The 26,301-nt window shown below is 40.1% G+C and overlaps 1 protein-coding gene across 1 annotated transcript in view; it reads right to left on the bottom strand.

Moving 5' to 3' along the window:
• GFRA1 (GDNF family receptor alpha 1) overlaps positions 1-25,900 on the bottom strand; it is a 142,329-nt gene extending 116,429 nt beyond the window's left edge. Inside the window, exons 1-3 of the mRNA XM_042818718.1 lie at positions 25,624-25,900; positions 24,334-24,636; positions 23,032-23,115 (exon numbers count right to left, since the gene is read on the bottom strand). Coding sequence (XP_042674652.1) covers positions 23,032-23,115; positions 24,334-24,636; positions 25,624-25,663 — 427 coding nt within the window. The 5' untranslated portion in view covers positions 25,664-25,900. The remainder of the gene's footprint in view (positions 1-23,031; positions 23,116-24,333; positions 24,637-25,623) is intronic.
• Between the last annotated feature and the right edge of the window lie 401 nt (positions 25,901-26,301).

Genomic DNA, 26,301 nt, shown 5'->3' with positions numbered 1-26,301 from the left:
CCCAAAAAGACAAGCACTTTTCCAGTTAATTTTCAGAAATAAGATACCAACGGAAATAAGTTAGAATAGATGAAAGATCAGCCTGTTGCAGATCATTTACACTGTGACTTTAAGGAGTTCCTGCCAGAAATTAGTTACATTAAACAGAATTCATTGGTAGTGACATAATTTAGAGATGAGAGACAGGGACTGTGAACAAGGAGAAGTAATTTCCATCACGTATGGTCATGGATGCTTACAATACTTAGCATTAACTCACAAAAAGTGAAGATTCTAAGTTTCATCAACTTTTAATCCAAGCCCTGCCAGCCCTGCCCCCTGCTCCTACCTACTCTGAGAAGCAGCAAAACGAGAGGCCTGCAGGGATGGTCAGTTCAGGCAGATACGCTCTGAAGCAAAGGTCACACACTGCTGCCTGCACCCTGCTCCGTCTACAACCTACAGCTGTGTGTGGCAGTTGTTTATAGACAGACAGATACGTGCATGTATAGTACAGATATCTCTTTGTAGATACAGAGAGGGAGAGAGAATGAGAAGGATCGATAAGCTCTGTATATTTAATACGGCCTACTACAGAGAACGTGGTAAAGAGCCCTTGTTACACACAAAGAGCATTGCAAACTGCATCCCAGCTCCACTGCAACTTGCACTGTGGGAGAAAAATGTGTCCTGGAGTGGAATTCTCTGCCTCACAGGGAAAAACTGAATATATTTTGTAATAACACTCAAGATATGCAGTTGATAGGAGTCAACAACAAAATTAGGATAAGTATAAAGTTCAATTCTAAAGTCCAACTAGTGATTCTTGCTACTGCAGATTGACAAAAACTGGAAAGATGAGAGTTCTCTAGTAAAAAATTACACTAGCCAGCCTAATTCATACTTATCTGGCTGCTGGTTTGCAAATAAGCATCTGTGATTATCAATGTTTCCTAAGGATTCTTCCTCTGAGGAAGACACTTGGGGTTCCTCATCACACCGAAAGTTCTGAATGGAAAAGTACAGGTTTTTTCTCCAGGTCTTTGAGTCCGATATTTTCTTCTGCCTTATGGAAACCAATTATGACAGTATCGGTCTATATTTGCATGGCAAAATATAGATTGATGATTTTTCTGCTTTTCAATTTCCTTCATTTTCTTTCACGGTTAAGAACAAACCTCTACTTGCCATTTGCTTTGCTTTGGTATATATTCTGTCTCCAAGGAGAATGAAAAATGTTTACCACTACCTCAGTCCAGAGTAGCCAAGGCTCTTGCTATGAGCCCTTGCAATTTGCAAGTATCAGCACTAGGTCACTTCCTATTTTCAACACCATGCAAAGCACAAGGCCAGTATGCCACAGTTTTATCTTTTCCTTCTTTAAATATTTAAAGCATGATTCTCTACTATAACAGCAGTAAATACTAGCTCTGATCTCAAAGAATCATGGAGAAAATATAGGATCCAGAAAGAAAACCCACATGCACTTGCTTATCACTCAAATGCTTTTCACTACAATGCGTTGCCACTTTGATATGTTAAGACATTATAGAGATATAAATAAAATAATTTAAAAAGCCTTTAATTAGTAATGCATTTACATTTCTTACAGAAATCTTTCATTGTTATGGGTCATATTAAATTTAGTTTCAATGTTTTTAAAAGCAGACATTGAATTGCAGTGGTCTCTTTTTTATTCATAAACTAAAAGCCAAATCCAGAACTGGATATGTCATTAGTAGAGATATGCAAATACCACAATTTATATCCATTTAGAATTTCTTAAATTCAATTACTTTTTAATTGCGATACATTTAATTCAGGCATAATGAATTCAAGTACAAATATTTAGGCTGTATTATTAAAATCTCTGGGATATAAAAATATATTAAACTCCCTCCCTCAAGCAGCTGAAGATGACTTATGTGAGTCTCACAAAACCATATAGATTACTTTTCTTTTTTTCCAAGTACCTTGGCAAGGTCACTGCTTAGAGAGCTGAAATGTAAATTACTTATATTACAGCAGTATCCTCAGAAGTTTTCATTTTGTGGATTAGCTCTCTCCGAGCTTTCCCTGGCTCCATCTGTGCTGTTTTAGGATTGTGAAGTCTGAAAAGTTTGTTTTTGTGAAAAGACATTTTAAGACAGAACTGAGACACCAACCAGGAAAATGAGTTTCCTTTAATGTCACAAACGTGGTCAGGGCCTCCCATTTCCAATCTTTCTTCACCCTTGCCTTACAGAACTTTCCATTTATTAAGCAACTAATCTCCCATTGCTCTCACATGGCCTCAGCCACTCTAATCTCTCTAGGTCACTGCATTTTGGCCTGGTCACAAGAGCATTCTCTGTCCATCTGGTTTTGTGTCCCCAACAAATTTGATCATTGTTGAAATTGCATCAAAGAAATACCCAACAAAGAAGATGTGAGGCAGCTGCACATCAGAGAGAATGTCAAGTTTTTAGTTTCCGTCATGAAAAGAGCTTCTGTGAATGCAGCCATCCAAAGTAGTCAGGCACTACTTAAGAACCAGCATGAATTTCCCTAGTATAACAGATGCATCTCACCAGCAGAGTATTGTGTAAACTGTCCACAAAGAGAGACATGTATTAAGAACAAGATCTCTCCCAAAACATGCATTACAATGTCTAATTCATGTTGCTGAAAAATAAACTCTGAGTGTTCCATTAAATAATACAATCTCCAACGAGATAAGCCCTATGGAAACAAAAAGACATGCAAAAACCTAAGCGGATATAAATATGCCTTGTAATAAAACCTTATTCTATGTTCAGTGAAATGGATACTTCCTTTTTTTCTCCAAAATCCAGAGGGAAATACTTTTCCACTACAACTGATATGTCTCAAGTCAACAATGGATTCACGCTGCTTAACTTCACAGATTTTTTCTAACTTTTTGAGAATCGCTTTGTCAGCTGTATTTACAAGTTAACTGATCATTAAATCAGATCCATATACACACTATCGAGAACTCACGAGGTATTTGAGACATTGTATGCAACGTTTACAGCGAGCAAGGTCTGAATTCAAATAGGATGTTGACACGAACTGCACATACCGTCTAGCTCCTATTTAGCTTTTCTTTCAACTTAAATACTGTTTAAAAACAAAGATGGAAGGATGCCAATAATCATTATGATGCTATCTTGGCACTGAAATATTGTCTGATCACATTTCTAGATGTGAAATTCAATAAATGCTTACACACGGATTCAGTTCCTAGTATCAAATTCTTGCTGGTATTTTATAGTTAATATCCAGAAAGTTTTACTGGCATAAATGGAAACTGTACTGATAATGATTTTACTTTTATATCTCACCTTTCCTTTGGAAAAAAAAAAAGAATCCGTATTTTAGCAAATACACACATGTTCACTGAAAGCAATGATTTACACACCACCAATTCCCAAGCATACTTTAACAGGATGCAGCTGATACAGTCTGGCCATGCAGAAACAGGCGTGAAAATGAAGACTTCTGCACAAAATGGAGGTGGGAGAGTTCAAAGTTTGGGCATGACACCACAGCCAAAGGAAATACAAATTCATGGGAATTTGAGGAAGTTCAGCAGAACCTACGAGGAACTGAAATTGAAACTTCTCTGTGGAATGGTGATAAATGAACCCCCTAGCCAATGATAACACAAGATGCAGCTGGCTTCAGTAAGAGTGAGGGGAGAAGATAACCCCACAGTTTTTAAATGAGGTTAGTTTTGTTTCCTCCCACACGCTATCACAGTGTTTTGGTGTTTTGTTTTTTTTTTTTTTTTTCCTGAGCAAGGAAATACCAAACAGAGCAGCAGCTAAGCCTGAAGACCGAGGAACCTTTTCAACCCCCTGCGGTACCAACAGCAGTGGACTCAGTCAGCGTTCCTTGTCCCTTTATTTCCCATTCCTAAAACATAGTATTTTCCCAAAACTTTGGAAACTGAAGAAATTATTAGTAACAGTAATAATTACATTAAATTCATAACATGTCCAGCCAAGTCCCTCGGGCATTACAAAATAACACTCAGAAACCTCCCAGCACAAAGAAACACCAAATGGCACCGTAAACATAGCAGAAGGAAAGGAAGGCAAATTATCTATGTGCCTTTTCTTTGTTCCATCTGTTTCACAGTCTATGTCAAAGCAAGACTTTGTGGTGAAGTGCTTTCTAAAATAATTCAGACACAAATATCTCTACTTAAAAACATAGAAATTTTTTATAAATCCAGTCAAAAATAGATTACTGCATACCTCTATTTTATGAACCTTTAAAAGCAATCCTTTTTTCCTGAAGGCAGAAAATATCTCAGTGTCACTGCCCTAGTATAATAATGCTCAGTGTATCCATACCAGTCACATTTCATGTCTTTACAGGACAATATGTACTACAATGCAGTCCACTACTAGTCAACTATGCAAGCCAGTCAAATGCCTGAGAAACTTGGGACTTCTCCCAAAGTAGGATTGATAAAGTTTAAAAATAAAAATAAAAAAGCAATAGGAAGTATTTCTGAAGGTTTTTGGTTAAAAAACAAAGACAGCTCTGGAAATGAGTCAGTGGACACTGACTGATCTGTGGTACTTTGAAAGCAAAGAATGCAAAAGCACTAGAAACCTGATACAGTCTATAGCAGCAATTACACAAAGTAATAAAATCAAGGACACTATTGACAAACTGTATTTAGCTTAATCAAAGCTATCTTCATTTGAAACAATGCAAAGTATTTGAAAGCAAAATCATATTGGCTAAATGCAATAATTAAAAGCCAATGCAAAAGGACATGCAATTGATAAAAAGCCCACAGAAGGTACAGCTCTGACCTTACATTTAGAAAGTTTGACTTCAATCAAACCTAAACATAATTGAAGACACTGCAAATGCTGAGGACTGCAGAATGCAAAGTAGCAAGTGGTGCAGCTTCACTGGATGGTCTACAAAACACAGGGAAAACACTAGCAGCACCTCCTCCTCACAACCAGTCCACCAAGTTCAGGGTATCATGAAAACTCCTCCTTCCACGTGAGCATGGTTTCCTTCTCAGTGAGTTAAATTTGGAATTGCATGTCCCATACTAGAGATTAATAGTGCAATCCATGCACACCTCGCACTGTACACTACATGCACAACTGTTTTAAACAATTCTAAAACATCACTGCTTCTTCTTTTCAGTTAGATCTTAGTGTGCAATCATACGGCTCTCCATCCCTTTATTAAAACTAAGACCTTGGCACCACAGATTGTCTTATACAGCAAAAATGTACATCAAATAAAATAACTCAGGTTCCAGATAGCTTAATTAGCACTTTGTTCTATTCTAGCTAATTAGCCCCAATGAAAAGATGCACGTTTCCTCACAGCCTATGATTCCATTGTGACTTCTGATTACAATTTCAGTTATCACTGAACAAACAATAAATAGGATGCTACATACCACTAAATTTTTTTTCAACACAATCTTTTACAGGGAATTATTTTATTTAGACTCTAAATGGTAACTGACTTAGAAGTACACTCAGCAGTTGTAGAATTCATGCTGTTCCGCACTTGCAGAGGTACAAAAGGTCCCTTGTTTGCAGCACTATGCTGATTGATTCCTGTGGTAGAGCTGTTGATTCTCTACACGATTTTGCTCAGATTACACACGGCCTTTTAAATACTGGTGCATTGTGTGTTTATAAAGCATACATATTCTACAGATAAACTGGGCAAAGAAAGCTTACTGAACTTCATAATTTAAATGAAACACTGAAAAACAAAGTTTTGTCCAATCTATTTTAAATTATGAAGGCAAGTTTTATAATGACAAAAACAAACAGTTTCAAATATATTTTAAATGGATTTAATTTGTATACTGCAAATTTGAGGTACTTGAGCGTAGTTAGGACAAATACAACCCAATCTGCCCTACCATTTCAAAACTAACAACTGTCTGATAAATATCCATGAATTTGCAGTGTTGGTCAATGGGGCTGTGCTACAATACCTCGCAGTAGACAATACCTCAGCTGTCTGACCTCCAGACCCCTACAGTCTGTGTCCAGTGTACGCCCTCTTCATATACGATGACCTCTAGCGCTCAGTGCCTCCATGCTGAGATGTAGCAGTCACTCACTTTCCTTGTGATTCAAATCTCTTCTTAGCAGTGAACTTGAACTGACTTCAGCATCTTGAAGAACTGAAGCTGCTGTAGGAGAGCTAACTTATTTTCCTTTGGCTGCACGCCAGCATAAAGCAAGGCTAGAGTAACTACTAAGCAGCAGTCCTTTCAAAGCAGCAGCATGAAAAGTGCTATCTGTTAAGCAAAGACAGGAATATTGCTCTCCCAGCGCATCAGCTCTGGATCTTAGAGCTGTATAATGCACAAGTACGAGCAGCTTGTTCAGTTTGGGAGCATTCTAACTTTCACAGTCCAGGTGGCTTTACAAACAGGACATGGTGCTGAGGATCTGGCAGTGAAGAAAAATACAGCTGCTATCTGCTGACCTATGAACTCAGTTTTCTACATAAATAATTCTCCCCATCCATAATATGAAGTTTAAGGGAAAAACATTAGGCCACTGATTCTGTTCTGCATAATGCAGACATCATCTTTATGAATAAACTTCATACAAAGACTCAGTACTGTTTTTCCTGACAGAGCGAGCATGTACCTTTTACACCATCAATGTCCAACGCCTGCTTGCTCTCCTGAAGCGAATACCAATTTTAAGAATCTGATGATGATCACAGCAGTCTTCAAAATACACACAAGATTCATGAAGAACATCACAAAAAGGACATGAAAGCACTCCATAAAAACTCATCATGTCACTAAAAGGGCTTTTCAGAACCTTCAGCAGAATGAGATAGAGGATCAGGAATTACTGAATAGTAACACACTTTTTACTTATCAAAAGAATTTTTATCAGTATCAGACAGAGTATGGAACATTGGGTGCATTGTAAATAACTACAGATCTTTAACATCAAGAGCCATCCACATGGAAAATCTCCTCTTGCTTAGAAGAAATTTCCCTGACTCTGGTTGACGTAGGCTCCTTACGAGATCAATCACTCAAAGCAAAGAAGCAGTTTCTGTAAAATGAGGATCACTATCAAGAACATGTCCTGTTTTCTGAAGAGATCTGTCTAGGATTATCTATCAGAGACATAAGACTACTGCGTGGAAACCCACGTAGCACCAAAGATCTTTTACCTTACAATTAGAAATGAAATACGGAATCAGACTAAAATAATGGAAAATATTTTTTTAATTTTACGGAGATCAGAAGTAAGTAAAAGGTAATAACTATGTCAGTGTAACATGTGAACAAATAGGCGCACACACACATGCAGAGTTCCAGAAGGTGCAATTAAAGGTGCACACACAGAGATACAGCACTGTTGATGGTGGTTATATTCTGCAGCTTAATTGGGCAAACATGATTTGATCTAAACAAAAATTATGCTGAAGGACTGCAAATCTGGTCCTGTGAAGCTGATCTTAATCCGGCGCTGACTGAAAACAACAGGGGGATCAGTAGTAACTGACAGACTCATGAAGAGACCCTAATAACAGAATGGAAATGGCTGCCCTATGACTAGAAGCAGGAGAAAACACTTGCCCAGTCTAGCCAAATATTTCTCATAATTTACTGTAATGAATATTGGTTCTCCAGATTTTAAAAAAAGAGTTTATGGAATTGCACCCAGTGATAAAGCGATCCTGTCATTTCTTTCTCTCCAGCATCAATGGTAAGGAAACAAGCTCTCCTCCAGGAAGATGCTGTCAACTCTTGAGTTTGCAAATCCTCAACCAGAGGCCTTTTTAGATTCCATACGTCTTTTACACAACACGAAGCCCTCCAATTAGGAATTTGACAAACATTTTAGTTTTACTAAATTACAAAGTGTTGCTTTCTCCCCTTCCCTTCGCCTGCCTCAGTCCAGGTGTTACTTTAAAAAAAAAAAAATTTTTCAACTGATTATTCAACATTTACTTGTCACAAATGAAGAAAAGAAACTGTCAGAAATTCAAGTATTTAAATTCTAAGTACAGCATAAAAATTAATGCCGTATGACAGTCATCACAGGATGCATTCTCGAAACAACAAAAGACAGATTTTCTCATGAAGCAAACACAACTTAGTTCTTTTTTTTGTTTGTTTTATGAAATAAAACAGCAGTGTGATTGACAATCTGTAGCACGATGCACTTTATTAACTTTAATAAAATAAACAGGCTCTGAAAGCTAGATGTGAGATAAGGACTTCTGCGTCCCTGTTTCCAACTAACCAGCACCTCTGAACTCGCTTTGCTGCGATTCTACAGCTGCAGACAGAAGAAATAGCCTGATGTAATGAACTGTGACGGAGCTTGCAATCCGCTGCAACAAATAGTGCCTTGAAAATATTTGGCCTTTCCTTTTCTAGATGTCTGTAAAAACACGCTGACCTAAATATCCCGTGGTGGAAGGACACCATGCTGCATTACAAGCAGGAAGGTTTGGGTCTTCACAAATTGCCAGCTGCTGCCAGCTGTAAGCAGAGATCTGTGTACTGTAAGTCCTTTCACTTCCATATGGTCCTTTCCAAAAAGCACTGTGCCAAAATCGGTGACCTGCAGAGAGCACCTGTAAAGGTTTTGAAAACTCCTAGCAAGGAGGAAAGCTACGCTGTCACGGAATGGCCTGTTCAGAGTACAGTCAGGAAATTAGGATAAAACACTTTTTTTTCCAGTGGAAAAAAGCTATTTGGGGGAAAGGCTTGGAAGTTTACACAAGTGAGCCTCATAGCCTTCCTTTCAGTAAAACTCCTGAATGATTTATGAAAAGAAACTTTTCAGTAAGGCAGATCCATAATTAGAGATGCTTTTGTGCCTAAACTCTCCCTTTAATACATGTATTAGTCAGATTTAAGTGCATCAGCAAAGGTGATCTTAGGCACTGGTAAAACATTAATTCATATCCTATACAGGAAAAGAAGTGCTTGAATAGAATATCCAGTCTGTGACAAAAAGGAATTGTGCAAAAGAAAAAAAGCAAAGTCATAAACGTCCTGACCTCCAAGTGCCTGCGTCTGCCAAATATACATTAGCTCAGCTTTTACATTTAATACAAAAAAAAAAAATCCTGGCAGCACCTCCTCACTCAAGCCTTAAAAAGGCTAAGGATAAAACTGTCAAAAGAATGAACTCGGCCACATCTCCTACAAACCATGCAGCCTCTCAAGCTAGCACCAGATGTGACGAGAAACAGCCCAGCTTAACACTTGTGTAACACCAACGAGGTAAACGCCACATTTGCCAAGTAAAATTAACACAGTTCTCTCTGACAACTACGCCGACTGCACCTCCTGCAGCCCCGCTGCCCCACGCCCTTCTCACGAACTCCATCATCCAAGCACATCCAAACTGCACAGGAGAAACGTGAACAGCAGGAGTCCCCCAGTGGTAAAAATACCTCAAAGGCACGTGCTCCTCTTCCCCAGGACCTGCAGCACGCTGCTGGCAGCTGCTCAGAGCCGTGCTGCCAAACAGCTAGAGCGTGATTTACGGAGGGGTTTTAATGCTTTGCCACTCTGTAAAAATAAATAGTTCAAAACGATACATTCGCTGCACACCAGTAATACATTGAAGAAGGTAAGATGTTAAAAAAAAAAAAAAAAAAAAAAAAAAAAAAAAAAAACCACCAAACAACCTTTCCAGCTTTTCAGTTCTGATATCTAATAAATCGTCCCTAACGTGCACAGTAATTCCTGGAATGTTACCAGGATACTTTCCTGTTACCATATCGTGTCACACAACAAAAACGTAACACCCCAAATTAGACCACTGTGCCCAAGTAAGATCTGGGGAGAATACGATTTGTAAAGTATTACTCCAAAATACCAAGGTTTTCCGAGTTTAAACATCTTTCAAATATTATAAATCCTTTTCAATTCTGAAAGCCACGAGGAAGGATAAGTAATAAACCTTAATTCTCTGCGACATGCTCCTCGAGTCTCTGATCTTGTTCAACATGTAGCACTCACTCCCAGGAACATTATAAATCATCACCCTAATCTGTCAGAGCCACTCTTTGCCACAGAAGAAGTACAGCCTGCTATGCAGATAGAGCAGCTATCTGTTACAGGCACTTTACATGTCTCCCATTCTGATAGCTGCAGTGGCAAGGAGCTCTTTTCAACACAGCCCAGACCCATTATCATTTATTATATTTCTCATTCTTGCTAAAGACAGAAAGTACTCACTTTAATTATTCTACAAGCTCAAACATTGATTCTTACAAAGCAATCCCGAGTCCTTCAATTAGCTCAAGGGGAGCTAACTATTTGCTCTCTTTCATCCTTTTTTGGGGACAAAAGAATTCCTTCTGTAACTTGTAAATTACATTTCTCCTCACAATCTAGGCCAGATATTGCACACTGCCTGCATTACAGAAATCTGGGTATGCTTTTTTCTGGAGATCCTACTGAGAACAAGTTTAGAGAAAACACGATTTATGAAATCCATTTTTTGCCTCCTGTTAGCATCATAGGCATCACCACTTACTGATCATCTTTTAGATACAATTTTGCCTTTAGTAAGTCCATATAGTGTTAAATACGTATTCTTAAAATAATGAGAAAAGGCTGTCCATACAGTTGTAGTGCTAGAAATATATCTTTAAAGGCACAGTGGAATAATACTCTCATATTCTTAGCTTTTCCCAGTATTGAAACATGAAAGATTTTTATTCTGACATTTTCTCATTCAAGCAGAGCCAAAAGTTTGCAACATTTAAATCCTTGACTGAATGCAACAGGAGGGAGATAACTCTCATTTTAATAATCTGAGGAATTTGTAAGCTTACCTGCAATTAGCATAAGTGAAAGCTAGTATCAGACTGTGTAATTACTGCACAGCAGTGCAGTACCTAAGCCCTAAAGATGACAGCTTCACAAGTGCAGCCATTCTCTGTCATTTTAAGTGAATAATTTAATGTAGATAATTAAGAACACTGCAGAGTGGCTGCATACAGTGGATGCCAGTAAAAATCATCTTCCAGAAGTATACTGTAACTTAAAAGATGCCTAGAGATACAGACACATTTCATAATGAACATATAAATAAATAAATAAAGCTGTCACAATTATTCAGAGTTTATGGCTGTGGTTATGTCATTAATGATGTCCTTAATATATTGACAACCTCACCTTTTAGTTACTCGTTCAAGCACAGTCCAAGAGGGTAATGACCAAGAGTATTTATACAGCCCTAGGATGAACTACACAGGACAAGACAAGGGGAGGGAGGATGTTATGGGATAGATAGCCAAGCTACAGAAATCATCATTTTAATTGGCATCTTTGTTGGCAGCTTCCGCAAGGAGGTCAAGGACTGAGCAGGGAATGAAAAATGAAACTATCTTCTCATTTCTAGAACCAGAGCCCTGCTCCAGCAGAGTTGTTTGGCTCATCTCTGCCAGACTGGATGTTTTGTAGCAATGAAGACATAATACCAGCACCAGTTTATGGAAAGCTGAGGCATCCGTTTGGTAGCATTTTTCTTAAAATAGGTTATTTATTCTCATGTATGCTCTTTAATCTTCCCACAGCTCTTAGGGAAAGGTCAAGGGCATGAAGATAAGTTATGTTTAGCTATACAGCAGAAATGTATTAAAGAGGCAAATGAAGCTTCAAGTCAGATTCAAATTACTCTCTATTTACTAAATGAAAATACATTGCATGCCTTCCTCTCTAAACATTAATGCAGTAAGAATTAATACACTCACATTTTACCCAAACCACAGGACAGCTGTTGAGACATTCCTATATTGTGCAAAAAAGTCAACAACACCCTGCGTTCAACAATTCTCACACCAATTCACAGACAGGATTAAATACACTAACATAGCACATTTCTTTTCAAGTCTCCTTTTATGCTCTGTTATGAAGGTGGGACATTTGGCAATGGGAAGAGACATCTCACGCATCTGCAGCCTTGGGGAACGTTTGCTTAGAAACAGTTTGACCTCTCCAAGGATCAAAGCAGTTTACTTCATCAGGTCGTAAAAGCTATCAACCACTGCACGTTTTTGTCCCCTTCTATTTAGTAGACTAAAATTAAGCACACAGATTATGAAGGAATACTGGTTTATCGTAAAACTGTAATTCTCACAACTTTTGATATGAGCAAACTATAGCAGCCCTTATCTGTGCAGTCCTTTAAAGAAATCTGACAAGCAAATTACCAATTGATAATAGCATTTCAAATAGTGCAGACACCTTGCTGTCTTCAATCACGTCTTATTTCATGACTGTGTGTATGGAGAAAAGGCTTGTTTCTCTGGGTCCTAATGGATAACACAAAGCACATTCCCATGGCAATATAAAATGAACAACAATAAAAATGATAATTTACTTTGCTGTCAGGTGCTGATCCTGTAGGTGTGAAGGAAAGCAAGTAAAGCAGCAGAGACTGGGTTTTGATCTGGTATTGTATTTAAATATTCTGTAGTTGAGATCTAATTGCACTTAATCTGCTCAATAAAATTATCTTCGCTGCTATTAGTATCCCAGACTTGTGTTATTATAGAATCCTAACCTATTTTTTAACCAGACATTTTAATCTGCTGCTTAAGTGCTCATTAATGCAAAGCCACTGCTGTGCAAAACAAATTCCTTTCTATTTGCAAGTGGCAAGCCTGGGGAAGTTCAGGTATTTGGGCATGAATTTCTTGAAACTACCACCAAAAGGTCAATCACATCTTTCCTGACGGTTTGGTTTTTTTTATGAACATATTCCAACAGGAAAAGAAGACAGGTCTAAAAAGCATAATGGCATCTGTAAATATGATACAGTATTATTCAAATAATTAAATGCGATACGTGGATTCATACAGAACAGCTTTTTGACTGGCCCTTCCTTTCTTGTTTAAATTCTGAATCTGAATAAATAATCTTCATGCCAAATAACCTAAATGCACGAATTATTTCCCATTTTAAGAATCCTGAGATCCTCAATTATCCAAGTGACATTCATCAACTGCACTTAATTGCCTGTATGTTCCAAGTCCACTGCATGTTTATTTATATCACTTGCACAACACAGTAGGCGTTTTATGACACTAGAATAAGATGAGATATGTCACAGTCTAATACTTATATGACAGGAATCATACTTGGTGGTTTGTTTTTTTTCTAATCCTAGTTTTGCATGGAAATGTAGGTAAACGCAATATTGGTCTCCTCTCTTATTCTCTACGCTCCTGAAAGCTCTCAACAAGTTTTCAACCCATAGGACACATTCAGACAAGAGTGACAGAGTAATGAAGAGGAAGTTCTTAGAAATGTCACAGAAAGCAGCAGTCTAGCTTGGAGGAGATGGACCGAGCGAGCCTGCCTGCTGAAGAGAAGGTGGATGTTTCTCTGGCTCTGAGAGGGCGCCAGCACACACATCCATCTAGCCCTTCTGCATATGCCTAACACCCACCCAGCTGTGACATCTGCTGCCCCACAGAGACCAGAGACGTGGGACAGAATTAAAGACAAGTGAAGTGATGAGTAAGTATCCAGGGAGAGAGACAGCACAGAGACAGAAAATAGGAGCCCTGTCTGAGCAGAGAACGGGGCATCCAGGAGACTGATGATGCGAATTTGTAGGAAGCCAGTCTTTATTAGTTCCATTACTCAGGAACAATTTCTTTTATTAGTCCACATCTCAAACTCCTTGTATGAAGGGTAAGAGAACAGTTTGGAGAATGCTGGAAAAAACAGAGTTTAAGGGCAGCTTTCAAAGAGGAGACATGTCACCTCAGTAGAGGCAGGGGGAGGATGGGGAGGTGTTGGAGCACAAAGATGGGGAGAGCAGGGATGGGGCAGAGGCAGATTGCAAAGAAAAAACATCAGACAGGAGAACATGGAGCGGAGCAGCCTGTCATAAAAGGAAGGGGAAGAACCATCTTTGCTGAACCGAGCTTTAATACTGAATTTAGGGCACAGAATTAAAAAGGAAGAGATTGGAAGCTTTTAACACTTTTGAACTTCATCAGCTGCATGACAAAACTTTAATGGGAAGATGTATTTTATGGACACCAGACAGTGATAAAATCATATAACCACTGAATGCAGAAAAGCATCTTTATTTATGTGATCCTACTCAAATTGTTTGATATCTTCAACTCTCTTTACAACCCATCATTTCTGCAAATTTCTATGCAGGAAGAGCTATCTCTGTGCCATTACACTGTGTCATGCATTTCATGCTAAATTTTCGGCTGAGTGAAGATTGCACAGGACAATAGTCTGACATAAAAACTGTCGTCAAAGCATTGCAGTAACTGAAGAACTATTCAGAAAATAGCTTAATTGTGTTGATGCCCTAACTGTATAGATAGCACTGTTTCATTAGTCTCAGCCAAAGAAAACGCAGTAACTTGAAAATAATACCTAAACACTAACATAAAATAATTACAGAATTAGTTTAGTCAACAAATTCATCGCATTTCTAAAATGAAAGCTGTAAACACATTCTCCTCCAAGGTTAAGATAATATAATGCACAGCTTAAAAAAAGAAACAAATGACGCTTATCATAAAAGTTCTGCCTTACAGTTCAGAAATTCTTATTTCTTTTCATCACATACAGGCATTTTACTCTCAGCGTTTTTAACATACTGTCAACTCCTGACAGATACCACTGGGTTTTCCAACATTGCCAAAGTTATCGTTGAGAATCAAACACAAAGAGAGTTACAAAAATAAAGTTTTAAAGTACTTCTAATGTTAAGAGCCAGAGTGCAAATCACCTGCCATAATGTGCACCTTGCTGTGCCATCAAGAGACAGAAGGCTGCAGGATGCTGTTCTTTTTGGCACTGTTCTCTGCATTTCATGGGAGGGATGCAGCTTACCAACAAACCCACCAAGGAAGGCTGCCATACAGAGGCTCCTAATCGGTGCTGGCATCTCCTTTGGTCAGGCCTGCCAGCAGTTGCACCACTGCAGTGCCACTGACCTGTCAGAGGCTCTCACCATGCCATGCTAATGGGGCTGCTGTGTCCAACCCATTATGCCTGCAACACAGCAGTTTGTAGACACCTGGCAGAAAAGTGAAGCTCTTTGTAAGTTCTGTGTCCCCATCACCCCTCTGCAGCCCACAACGCCTCCTGCTAACCAAGTCCTTGAAATGGCTATATCCTTTCTCACAGGTGGGCAGACCCTGCTACTCTCCTCATCAAAAAGCACCCCATCTCTCAAAGTAATTCCACCAGTATCGCTAGGATATCTGCAGATACCTGCAGATATTTGCTTCTGTTTTGTAAGTAGTGTGGTAGTTACACAAGCCATAAAGTTGGCTTGTAATGAGAAACAGAAGGCTATGCAATTTGCTGCTCAAAAAAGCATACGCATTTCATCATTTGATGTCTGGTCCACCACACCATAATTGAAGCTTTTCTGTGAAGATGTAGACAGAAGGGATGGCAATTCTCTTCCATAATGCTACCTGAGACAAAAGAAGCACTTTGCTGGATGCACTGTGCACTATAAGTGGAATGCCTAGTCATGCTTATAAACCAGTCCTAGAATCATAGAAGGGCTTGGGCTGGAAGGGACCTTAAAGACCTTCTCATTTCAACCCCTCGACATAGGTAGGGTTGCCAACATTAAATCTGGCACCAAACCACACTGCCCAGGGCCACATCCAACCTGACCTCAAGCACTTAAAGGGATGGGGCACCCACAGCTTCTCTGGGCAGCCCATGCCAGCACCTAACAATCCTCTGAGGGAAAATTTTCCCCGTAACATCTAATGCAAATCTCCCCTCCTTTAGTTTAAATCTGTCTCGGTTTCAGCTGGGATGGAATTGTTTTCTACAGAACGTCTGCTATGTTATGTGTTGGTTTTAGCAGAAAAACAACGCTGGTAACACACCAGTGTTCATAGTTGTTATCAAGCAGTGTCACGTAGAGCCAAGGCCATTGACTTAAACTGGCCCAAAGGAAATTCCACACCAGATGACATCATGCAGGAGGAGTTTTGAAGGGTGTGGGAGTTCATCTCTCTTCTGCTGCTCAGGAGGATAGTTGGGCATCATTTGGGGGATGGTGAAAAACTGCCTGTGCATCTATTCTTACATACATTTTTATCATAATTATTACCTTTTTCCTTTTCTCTGCCTTAGTAAATAGTTTTATCTCAATTCACTAGTTTTATTTTGTTGATTTCTTTTAATTTTCTCCCCCATCTCACAGGGAAGGGGAGGAGTGAGCAAAGGACTATGCTGTGCTTAACCACCTGCCAGGTTAAACTGCAACAAAAGCCATTTCCCCTTGGCCTTTCACTATCAGATCATGTAAAAAGTCAGCTTCCCTCCTGATTATCAGCTCCTCTCAAGTAAAGAAAGGCCACAAAGAGGTTTTCTAAGATTCTTTTCCACTCCAGGCTCAACAAGCCCAGCTCCTTCAGCCTGTCTCACAACACTTCTGTTGCCCACGAGAACACTCTCTAGGTTTCCTTCAAGACTCCTACATATTCTCTCTTGTACCCAGCATTCAAGGACACTGAACATTCACGTGGAAATACTCTGTGCTGTATCACCATATGCTTCCTCCTTCCATGAAACAGATTTCACCTCATTTGCCATGCTGACACGGTTTGACATGCCCTGCCCAGGCTAGTGGGACAAGCTCTACATTTGCTCAAAGCTGTGCTATGCAGAGGACCTGAAGAAAACAGAACTTTACCCCCAATACATCTTCAAAAGTATTAGAAAAAAGTTCCAATAACCTCACTGAGGCAATAAATATGGACCAAGATGTGAATATTTGCTTATACCTATTTGGTGTTTCAATGCCTGTTCACGTTCCTCCTGAAGTTAAAGAGCATATGCACTGCCTCTGTAAGTCAGTCAATCAGTTACTTCAGCAAGGTACTTAATTCCCCTCTCATAATCAGATCTAGCTTCAAGAAATGTAGAAAACAGGAAATTCAAAGAGCTCCTGCAAGCCAACAGCCACCAAAGTGATTTTCTTTTGTGTGAAGTCCAATCTGATTATGAAAATGGCAGAAGTGGAAATCAGCAACTAGTATCTATGCAGCCTTGATAACTTGTTATCTGACTGGAAGCCAGCCTAGTTGTCTCTCCAAAGAAAATCTGCAGACAGAAATGTCAAAGAACGTAAATACTGTACATGGTCATATTAGATTTATTTTTATCAAACTGTTTTAATTTTATTAAATGCAGCTAAAATAGATGCCTGTGTTTGTTTTGTTCTGTTCTTTTCTTGCAACACGCAAAGGGACACTAATTCTCACTGGAGACTTGCACTAGATTTATAACTCTAACAACAATGTTAAATATTGGTTCTAAAATCTGTAATTCTGATTAATGCACATTATCTTACAAAGGAAAATATAGCTGTGCATCTCACAAAATAAAGAATACATTTTCACTCTTCTGATTCAAAAGGCTCAACTGCACATCAGAAAACCAGAACTAAGCCAAAAAATTACAACAGGAAACAGAATACATCGTAATCAAATAAAAAGATCTTGATGTGTTATGCTTACTTCAGTGGGAACACAATCAGATTGCAAGACTCCTATTAACTTAATAGGATCTGGTTTATTGTTTATGAAATTGGGTGAATGTGCAAGGTAAGTAACAAGAAATACCTCATTTTTGGAAATAAAAGATGCAGCAATATAAAAGGCAAGAGCTAATAAGAGAATTGTAAACAGTTGAGAGAAATCAAGATACTAAATATCTTGTAAATTAAATTGACTTTGTAGAAATGTGGCATTGCAAATATTATTATAGAAATGACTGAATAAAACATACTGTTAAATTACAAAAATATGTAGCATTTGAAATACACACAGATTTAGGAATAGGATTAGAGGCCTCAGGCTTTTGGAATTGGGGACGTCATGCAGTATTTATTCATTGCAGAAGCCACTAATTCACACACTACAAACTCCAAAAGGAAAAAGCAATGATTCTTTTGGCTAGGACAAAGGCTCTAACTTATATTTTTGGTAAAACATATATACCCTAAATACATGTAAGGAAAAAAAGAAAAAAAAAAAAAAACCCACAAAAAAAAAAAACAGAAAAAAAAAAATTTTTATGGGTTTTTTGTAAAGCAAATAAATTAATAAATTTAAAAAAAAAAAAAAAAAAAAAGAACCACTTGACAGTTGAGGGTTCAGAGACGTGCTACCTGAAACACAGCAACTACAGGAATTGTGAAAGTGTATGGGGAAACATAATCAATTACTGATTAAAATAATTTCAGGGTTATGAAACTTTAGACAGTACTAATATTCAGTGATGGGGAGTTTTCCCATTGTGAACCCCGTGTTTCATAGAAGGAGCAAAAAGAAAAGGGATGAGAGTAAGGAAAATGAAAGAGTCTTAAGCAGATGGACTAGGAAGCTCTATTCCTCTGCATACTGTGAATACATTTTGAAAAACAGCCTTTCTCCATATTGATGTTCAAACTGCAGTTCCTCCATTCCCAATGCTAACACTGATCTGTGAACTCCCACGATACAAAATGCCTACAAGACATCCAATGGCTCAGAAGAAGAATGGCAAACACCACTAACACAGTCCTTCCTTCTGAACCACACAGGCATCCCAGAGGGAGACCCAAACCCATTTCTAAGAGATCCTCAAGTTGTTCCAATGTGAAAATAGACACCCCAGTAAGAAACCCTGTGTGCTGTGCTATCTACTGAACTCACCCTTTTAGAAAAAATTTATCATATTAAATATAAAGTATACACCAGAACGCACTCCCCAAGGCACCAAGATGGCCAGAGTCCAAGAAGCATTTGGACAACACTCTCAGAAATATGGTTTGACTTCTGGTCCTGTGTGGAGCCAGAAGTTGGACTTGGTGATCTTCGTGGGTCCCTGACAACTCAGGATATTCTGTGATACCCTTTTCTAAATGTAAGCTCCCACTTACTGCCTACAAGAGTAAACAGCCTTTTATGAGACATATGTAATCAGGCAACTCTCCTTTTTGACATGCAAACATACAAGCCAGTTTCTCTCTCATTTGTTAGTGATACAACACACTCTGCAAAAAACTGTTTACTACATTAAAAAGATATACTGGCAGAGTTACTAATTTCTAGTTGTCTCGCACTTTAACAACTAGCAACAAGACACAAGCAGCAGCAGGTAACCAACCACCTCTTCACAGATTACTAGTTGTACAGTCAACCAACGTACAGTTGGAAACAGTACCATAGTGAGATAGCAAAGGAATAAACAAAGAAGGAATGCTCACCCGTATCCAAAGATATCAGCTCACACTGAAACGCTCCTTAAAGGAGGGATCTCCAGAAAGAGATCCTTCCCCAGTGTTATCAGCCCCTAAATAAGGTGTAGAATTCCAGTCACACAGCTGAATTGCCCTCACCTGTGCTCCCATGGTTGACCCAGGTGATCAATCAGTGGCTCAGGCCGTGACTCAACAGTTCTCTTACATTAGTAAAACTTCAGGTTTTTTTTTTTTAAAGAAATACTCTGATTTTTGTTGTATGTTATTTATTTTTTAACATGGTAGATGTAAAATAAAGATACACAAGGCTGAACAGTGGGTTATTAAGCCTGTACTTCAGTAAGTAACTTAAAAATGAATCCATAGGCAGAAGCATTATGCCATCCCAATTATCTTGATCTAAATATTCAAATCATTTTAACATTAAGTATTCTGTCCACACCACTTCACAGCCAAGGCTTAAGGCTTTTTATTTGGCTTCAGTGACTCTCAACTTTGCATGGAAATGAATGCGATATTTCAGCAACGTTTATTTTGTTAGTATTTCCACAGTTTTCATGCAAGGTATTTTCTTGAAATATGCCACAGAGATGACAACTACATTGTATCAGCTGATATCAAAATAGTAAGATATCTTCCAGTCATTAGGGTCAATGTCAAATAAAATACAAATTCAAGAACCAAACTGTTCCCCAGGTAGTGAAAAGCTGTAGATAGCTTTAACAAGTGACAAACTAACTCAAGCATGTACCGTTAATTTGGTGTGAAACTCAACTCTAAAATCCAATCAACAGATTTTGCCTTTACTACAGCTGTGATAGAAGTCAAGGGCCTTAGAATGTTTTCACCTCTCAGAAGCTGTTAAGATTTAAGCAAAAATTGCTGTTTAAGCAAAAAGCTTATACATCACAATAAGTAACCCAAATCTGTTACTCTCTGAAACACACACAGAGGTCTTCAGTAATTTCAAGAGCTGCCTACTGGAGTAATTCACAACCTTGAGGAAGAAGTGCTGCATCAGACACAGTATTTCTAAAGAAAAATCAGACATATCCAAATCAGAAGAATATGACAGCCCTGCCCTTCAACAGCAAAGGCTCTCAGTCCTGGGTTTGGCAATGTGGGGTATCAGAAGACTGGCTTCATAGAAAGAGCTGAATCCTGAACTTAAAGCGCAGATGGAAAGGAAGGAAGTTCAGGCAGCACTCTGAACACACAGGGTACATTTTCACATGTAAACCAAACACTGAGCACATATTTGTTTTAGCCATCTTTATGCTTTCTTCTATATGTTTCAGTTTGTTCAACAGTCAAAACAATGTTGTTGAACCTTGCTTTGAAGTTTGTATGGAACACTTTGTCTTTATAGTTCCAGACTAATTAAACCACTAGTCTGAGTACAACTTTGGCTACTTGAAAATATAAAACAAAGCTTCATTTTAATATTGTGACCTCATCATTTGTTCCCCATTAGGTTAATGGGAACTTGAGAGAAACTACAAACTTAGGAACAAGTCGAGCAAAAATATATATATATATTCCTGCATAATGTTTTAAGTCAACATACTGATGCTTCAACACCTAATGAGAAAACAGGGTTCTGTTTAAGAGAAGGACACAATTTTGAACTTCCTTCAGCACAAAATTAGGCCAAATTTAACTCCTTCTAAAAACTGCCCTCTGTTCTTTTGACATATATATAATTCAAAAGATTGATGTAACAAAATAGTCATCTTAGGCAAATGGTTCCTTCCCACCCCACATACGATAGAAGCCAATTATAATGATTTGCTATATTGTCTCAAAAATAAGTAGAAAACAAACAAAAAAGCACAGCTGAACCAACAGCCTTGATATATACCAAGTCACACAGTACCACAGAGTAACCTACATGAGATAGTAGGGCTAACCTCTGCTTTTAATTACACCCAAGTAACTTTAATGAGAAGGAACACTACAGAAACGTCTCAAAGCAGCAATAACTGTATTAGCAGTTATGAAATGCCTGCCAACATTGCTTGCACAGGGTTTTGTTTGTTTGTTTAAATCAAGATATACAAATCTCTTACACAGTTCTGCTGTTTGGGGTGTATGCAGAGCCCTGCAAAACTCTTAAGGAGGCAGCTTTAAAGAACGTTACATGCAGCAGTAACCATGACGATAAGAAAAATGCTTTTGCTACTCTTTTTCTCCAAAATGACAATATTTCCAAACAGTGGTGGTTCTCCTCTGTATGACACCTTCTGTTTGTTCCCTGTTAATCCAGGCCTCCAATCCTTGTTAGATTGAAACTTCCATCAAACCAAACAGTAATTTGTAGTGTACCATTAACACTGACCGAGTCCTCAGCAGACCACCAGCAACCCAAGTGGCTGTGGTAGGAAAGAAGTCACTTGTCCTACTTTGCTGCTGAACACAAGAAGTAGAGAAACTTACTACACTACTAAAAAAATTACTTTGCAAGAAAATGGGCAATCTAACACATAACAGAAAGCAGAGGGTGTTTCAGTAGCGTATAACACTGCAAAGATAGGTTAGAATTTGCCCCTTTCGTTTAAGAAAACAGCCTAGAAGACCTCTTCCCTGATTTTGTCTTGCTTTTGTACTAAATTGGATTGTTTGTTTTTTAAGTGATAAATAAATGAATGAAGTTTCTTCAGAAATTCTTTTTCTCCCTACTTCTGCAATAGACTCGATCATCAAACTAAGGCAATGCTCTCAAAAGTTGTATGCAATTTGGATCTGAAGTTACATTTTGAAAAGTGACTAAAGGGCCGATTTTCAAAGGCATTAAGATACCTAAAGATGCATTAAGCACTTAGAATTTTTTTAAATGCCTGGGCATCTAGCACCTATTTAAATCACTTAGCCCTTTCTGAAAATCCCAGTGGGCAGTTATCTACATTTTATGTGTCTATAGGCCTTTGAAAATCTGTACCATTAAATACTTAACAACCTACATCCCCCAGCTTTTAATGAGACTTAAGGTCCTAACAAGTGCAAGCAATGCTGAAAATTGGTCAAGCCATTCTCTCCATTCTTTTCTTTTTTCCTTTGAAGAGCTATCTACTAATGCTTATCTGTACCATGTCAGTTAACTACAGCTTAACATCATGTTACATTGTGCACATATGTGGAACATGCATATTCCATTGTGCACATTCAGTTTCTTTATGTAACTAAACAAAGTCCTGAGTACAGACCCATCCTCAGAAGACTTTCTGAAACTGTGAAAAAGAATTTAAATTCCAACCTTCAACCACTGTAGATGTCCCAAATTCATTGTTTCAATTAACATCATCCAAAATGAATGTAACTTAGTCCAGTGCAAATAAACAGCATAATTAAATTAATGAATAACATTGTAATTAATACGAGCAAGTTCTGAAAGGCACAAAATAACAAAACTGTTTGAAACTGTAAAGCATTGCCTTATGAAAACATTTGAAAGATTATCTTCTGATGTTCTTGAATGCGAACAGGAGGTAATTTGCACTGACCACGTTCCCAAAAAGGAACTGATTTGTGAATCAGGAACACAGGGAATCAGATTGCCACCTACAGGAACATTTAGCATTTATTGTTAAGAATGACTCAAGAAACTGCCATCCTGCCGAGAACTCCTTCAGCTTTAATTATTACTACAAAACCAACCATATTATGAACTTCTTAAATCCAGAAAGTCACCAACTCATATCTTTACTTAAGAAGGTACTGTTCCACGAGTTATGAAAGTTCCAGAATTCAACTCATGTTTCAGGTAAAGAATTTTAAGTCTGCTTACCTGATACAATCGGTGCTAGCCTGAATATGTCTGATAGCCTGCTGTTAACTGGTTCATAGGGGGAATCCTCAAGCAAGTCATTTCCTAAAGACAAAAAAAAAGTTCTTTTTTTTTTTCAAAACAAGAATTCAAGCTAAGATTTTATTGCTGACTATCAAATGAAGTAACTGCAATAGACTTGATAGGTAATTCCCTTTAATGTATCTGCGTGGCTACTTCTCTATACATATAAACACCTGAAAGAAGCAAGTTGTTTATCCCCATCACTGGCTCTTTTCTCTCCTTCCCCCATGAATAAGGTCATTATTTGTTTTGCAGTGACAGTCTGACATCATCAGATCTGTCCCATCTCAGTACACCAGCAGGAAAGTTCCTCTTCACTACACTAACAATAGAAGAGCAGTCCAGGTAACAGCCAAAAAATGAGCATCTTTGGAACAAAACATTCCTAACAAGATACTGTTGGAAGGGAGATTTATTTATGATGCAGAAAATGCCTGAGAGTCATGCAATTTACTATGAAAGCTAGAACACAAATATATATCGACTCATGACAACCTTCCAGTAGATGCTTGGATAACTGAACTAAAAGGGATGACTGCCTTTTGTGGAAGAACACAAATGATACACAAAAATAGTTAAGCGGGGACCACATGGAAATGAAGGACAGCATCTACAACTCCAAGACCAGAGCAAAAACAGGGACAAAAAGGATATCTTTCATAAGGACTTCGCTATTCTCAGCAGACTGTGGGAAATCGGCCAGTGACATCAATGAGAAGTCACAAGTCAGTCACTGCCACATCCCTCCTAACTGGCACTTCTACTGCTCTAGGAAGCATGAACTTCTCTTTTCTGCCTCAGCATATCCAGGGAATATTGCTAGCAAACACCAGGAACAATAAACTTTTCTTTAAAACAATGCTCCTCTTCATGTTACATTTTACTGTTTCAGTGTTCTGTGATCTTGTTAGGTGAGTCCTAATTAAGGAGTTGAAATATTGGGAAAACATCTCCAAGCAACTGTTTCTGTAGCTTTTGCACTTGCTAATGCCCTGGTTTGACTCTGGTTTAGAAAGGTCAGCTGGGTCCCCTGGAGGAAACCCTCATTGTGGATTTCCCAACAACAGGAGATGGAACAGCAGCTGTTCCCGAGTCGGATGAAAGGTCCTCAGTTTGCAGCTGAAGAGCACAATGTGAATTACGAGGTCAGACCCCCGGCTTAGCCTCAGTGGCAGCAGCTAGCTGCAGATGTGAGGGGCTGCATTAGGGGGAATGTAATGTTTCTGTTTTGCAACGTACCCTGTAAGCTCTGGTACATGCTCCAGTAAATACGCAGGCAGTTTTTCTCCTTCTTCATGCCCCTCTTGCAGCGGCAGTTGTACAGAGATTTCTGCTTGAGAGCCTCCATGGCGCTTTTGCATTCATCCTTCGCCTCCAGGCCTGTCGCCCGGCTGAAGTTGCTCTCTTTGCCGGCTACACACTGCCTCAGTGTCCTGTACTTAGTACTACAGCTCTGCTCCTTGAGACATTGATCGCTGGCTTTCACACAGTCGAGGCGGTCCCCTCCGGGCAGCCCGCTGACTTCTGCGGACAGAAGTACGTCTGGAAAGAGGAGACACAAACCAACACACACTCTCTTTGTGGGATGGGGCTGCCACAAGCGGCGCTCCGGGGCAGGAGCCCGAGCAACACGAAGCACTTCCCTGCATAAAGCCCACGGGCGAAGCTCGGGCACGGCCTAAAGCACGTGGGCTTCTCACAGCCAGATCCGCTTCTGTGGGAGCGCGAGGGAAGAAGAGTACGCCTTAACCCTGCCGGTCGATTTATGAGGAAACGCAAAAAGGAAAGAAAACCCACAGGGGTTAACGTGCCTGGCAGAACGAGCCTTCATCCCTCTCCGGATCCGCTGTGGTGAAACATATACCCTTCCCGCTCCAGCGTTTAACAGCGGGGTTAAGCACTCGGCCTGACTTTCAGCGAGCTGTGCAGTGATTTCCATCACAGCCACCAACAGCACGGCCGCTCCGCGAGAGACGCATCCGCGCTGATTGATATCAGCCTCCTTTCTGCGTCAGTCACTTTCTAAAGGCTCCACACCGTTTTGCTTATGCTACACATATCCTAAAACGGGAATTTACGGTCTCCTTCTTCCCTTTCTCCTCAGCCCGATGCTTTCGCATGAGAACAAAGCAAATTACATTAACTCTTTCCGCTCCTCCGTGCCCCCGTCGCGCTCCCTCAGAGACGCGGGCGGAGAGGCGGACCCCTCGGGGCGCAAGGGATGCCTGCGGCGGGCGGGCTGCCAGGCTGGGGCGGCTAGCCCTCACAGGCTGCTGCCACCTTCCTCGTCCCTACAGCAGCCTTTTGCCATTAAAATGAAAAGTTTACCTGCGACTTGCCGGAGCCCAACGTCGCTAAGCCTATCATCTCGCAAAGCTTGCAGCGGCTGAGCGATGCGAGAGGCAGAGCCGTGCAAAGTAGTGGAAACTTCACTCTCCTGTCCGAACGGTGGGCTGACAGCCACCGGGCACCCGGCCCCGCACGCCCCTCGCCCGGCTCCGCGGGGCGCAGAACACCCGCACAACTTACCCGCTAAGGGCAGAGCCAAGTAGAGCAGCGCGAGGAACATCGTGCCGTCTCCGGATGGTTCCACCGAACAAGCCGATGTGCTACAACAAAGAGGCTCAGCATGTAGATATTCCGAAACCGCCGAGGTGCAAAGACTCCAAGTTCCGATCCATTGAATATAAGGAGAAGGGGGAAAAAAATAATAACAATAGTAGTAATAAAAATCTCTCCTCTTCACCGCTTCCACCAGCAGGAGCGGCGACAAGAACGCTGAGATTCCCCGTAGGTTTCAGGTCTGAGCAACCTGAAGGCGGAGGCGCTGACTCCCGGAGGCGCACGCACCGTATTTGTGTGTCTGTGTGTGCGCGGAGCGGCGGCAGTGGGGCAGCAGCGCCGGGCGCCTCCTTGGGTGGGCAGCGCCTGTGCCCGGGGAGGGACCGAGCGTTCACGGGGAGGGGTGGGGGGATGAGGCGCTGACAGCCACCTACAGGGCTCCCCGCGGCTGCCCGAGCCCTGCGGGAGGGGATTCGTCCCCTCCTCGGAGCCGCAACTTTATTTCTTCGCGCGGAGGCGGTGCTGCCTCTCGCCCGGGAGATGCGCGCAGGTGCTGCCGACGGCTGGGAAAGTTTGACCGGGGAAACTGGGACGGAGCTCCGCCGCGGGCAGGGAGCTGTTCCGGCGGGGCAGCCCGGGCGCTGC

This window comes from Centrocercus urophasianus, unplaced genomic scaffold (assembly GCF_019232065.1).
Source record: "Centrocercus urophasianus isolate 14NV4802_14NV808 unplaced genomic scaffold, USGS_Curo_1.0 seq_17, whole genome shotgun sequence".
Lineage (NCBI taxonomy): Eukaryota > Metazoa > Chordata > Aves > Galliformes > Phasianidae > Centrocercus > Centrocercus urophasianus.
This window is presented reverse-complemented; position numbering and strand designations above follow the sequence as displayed.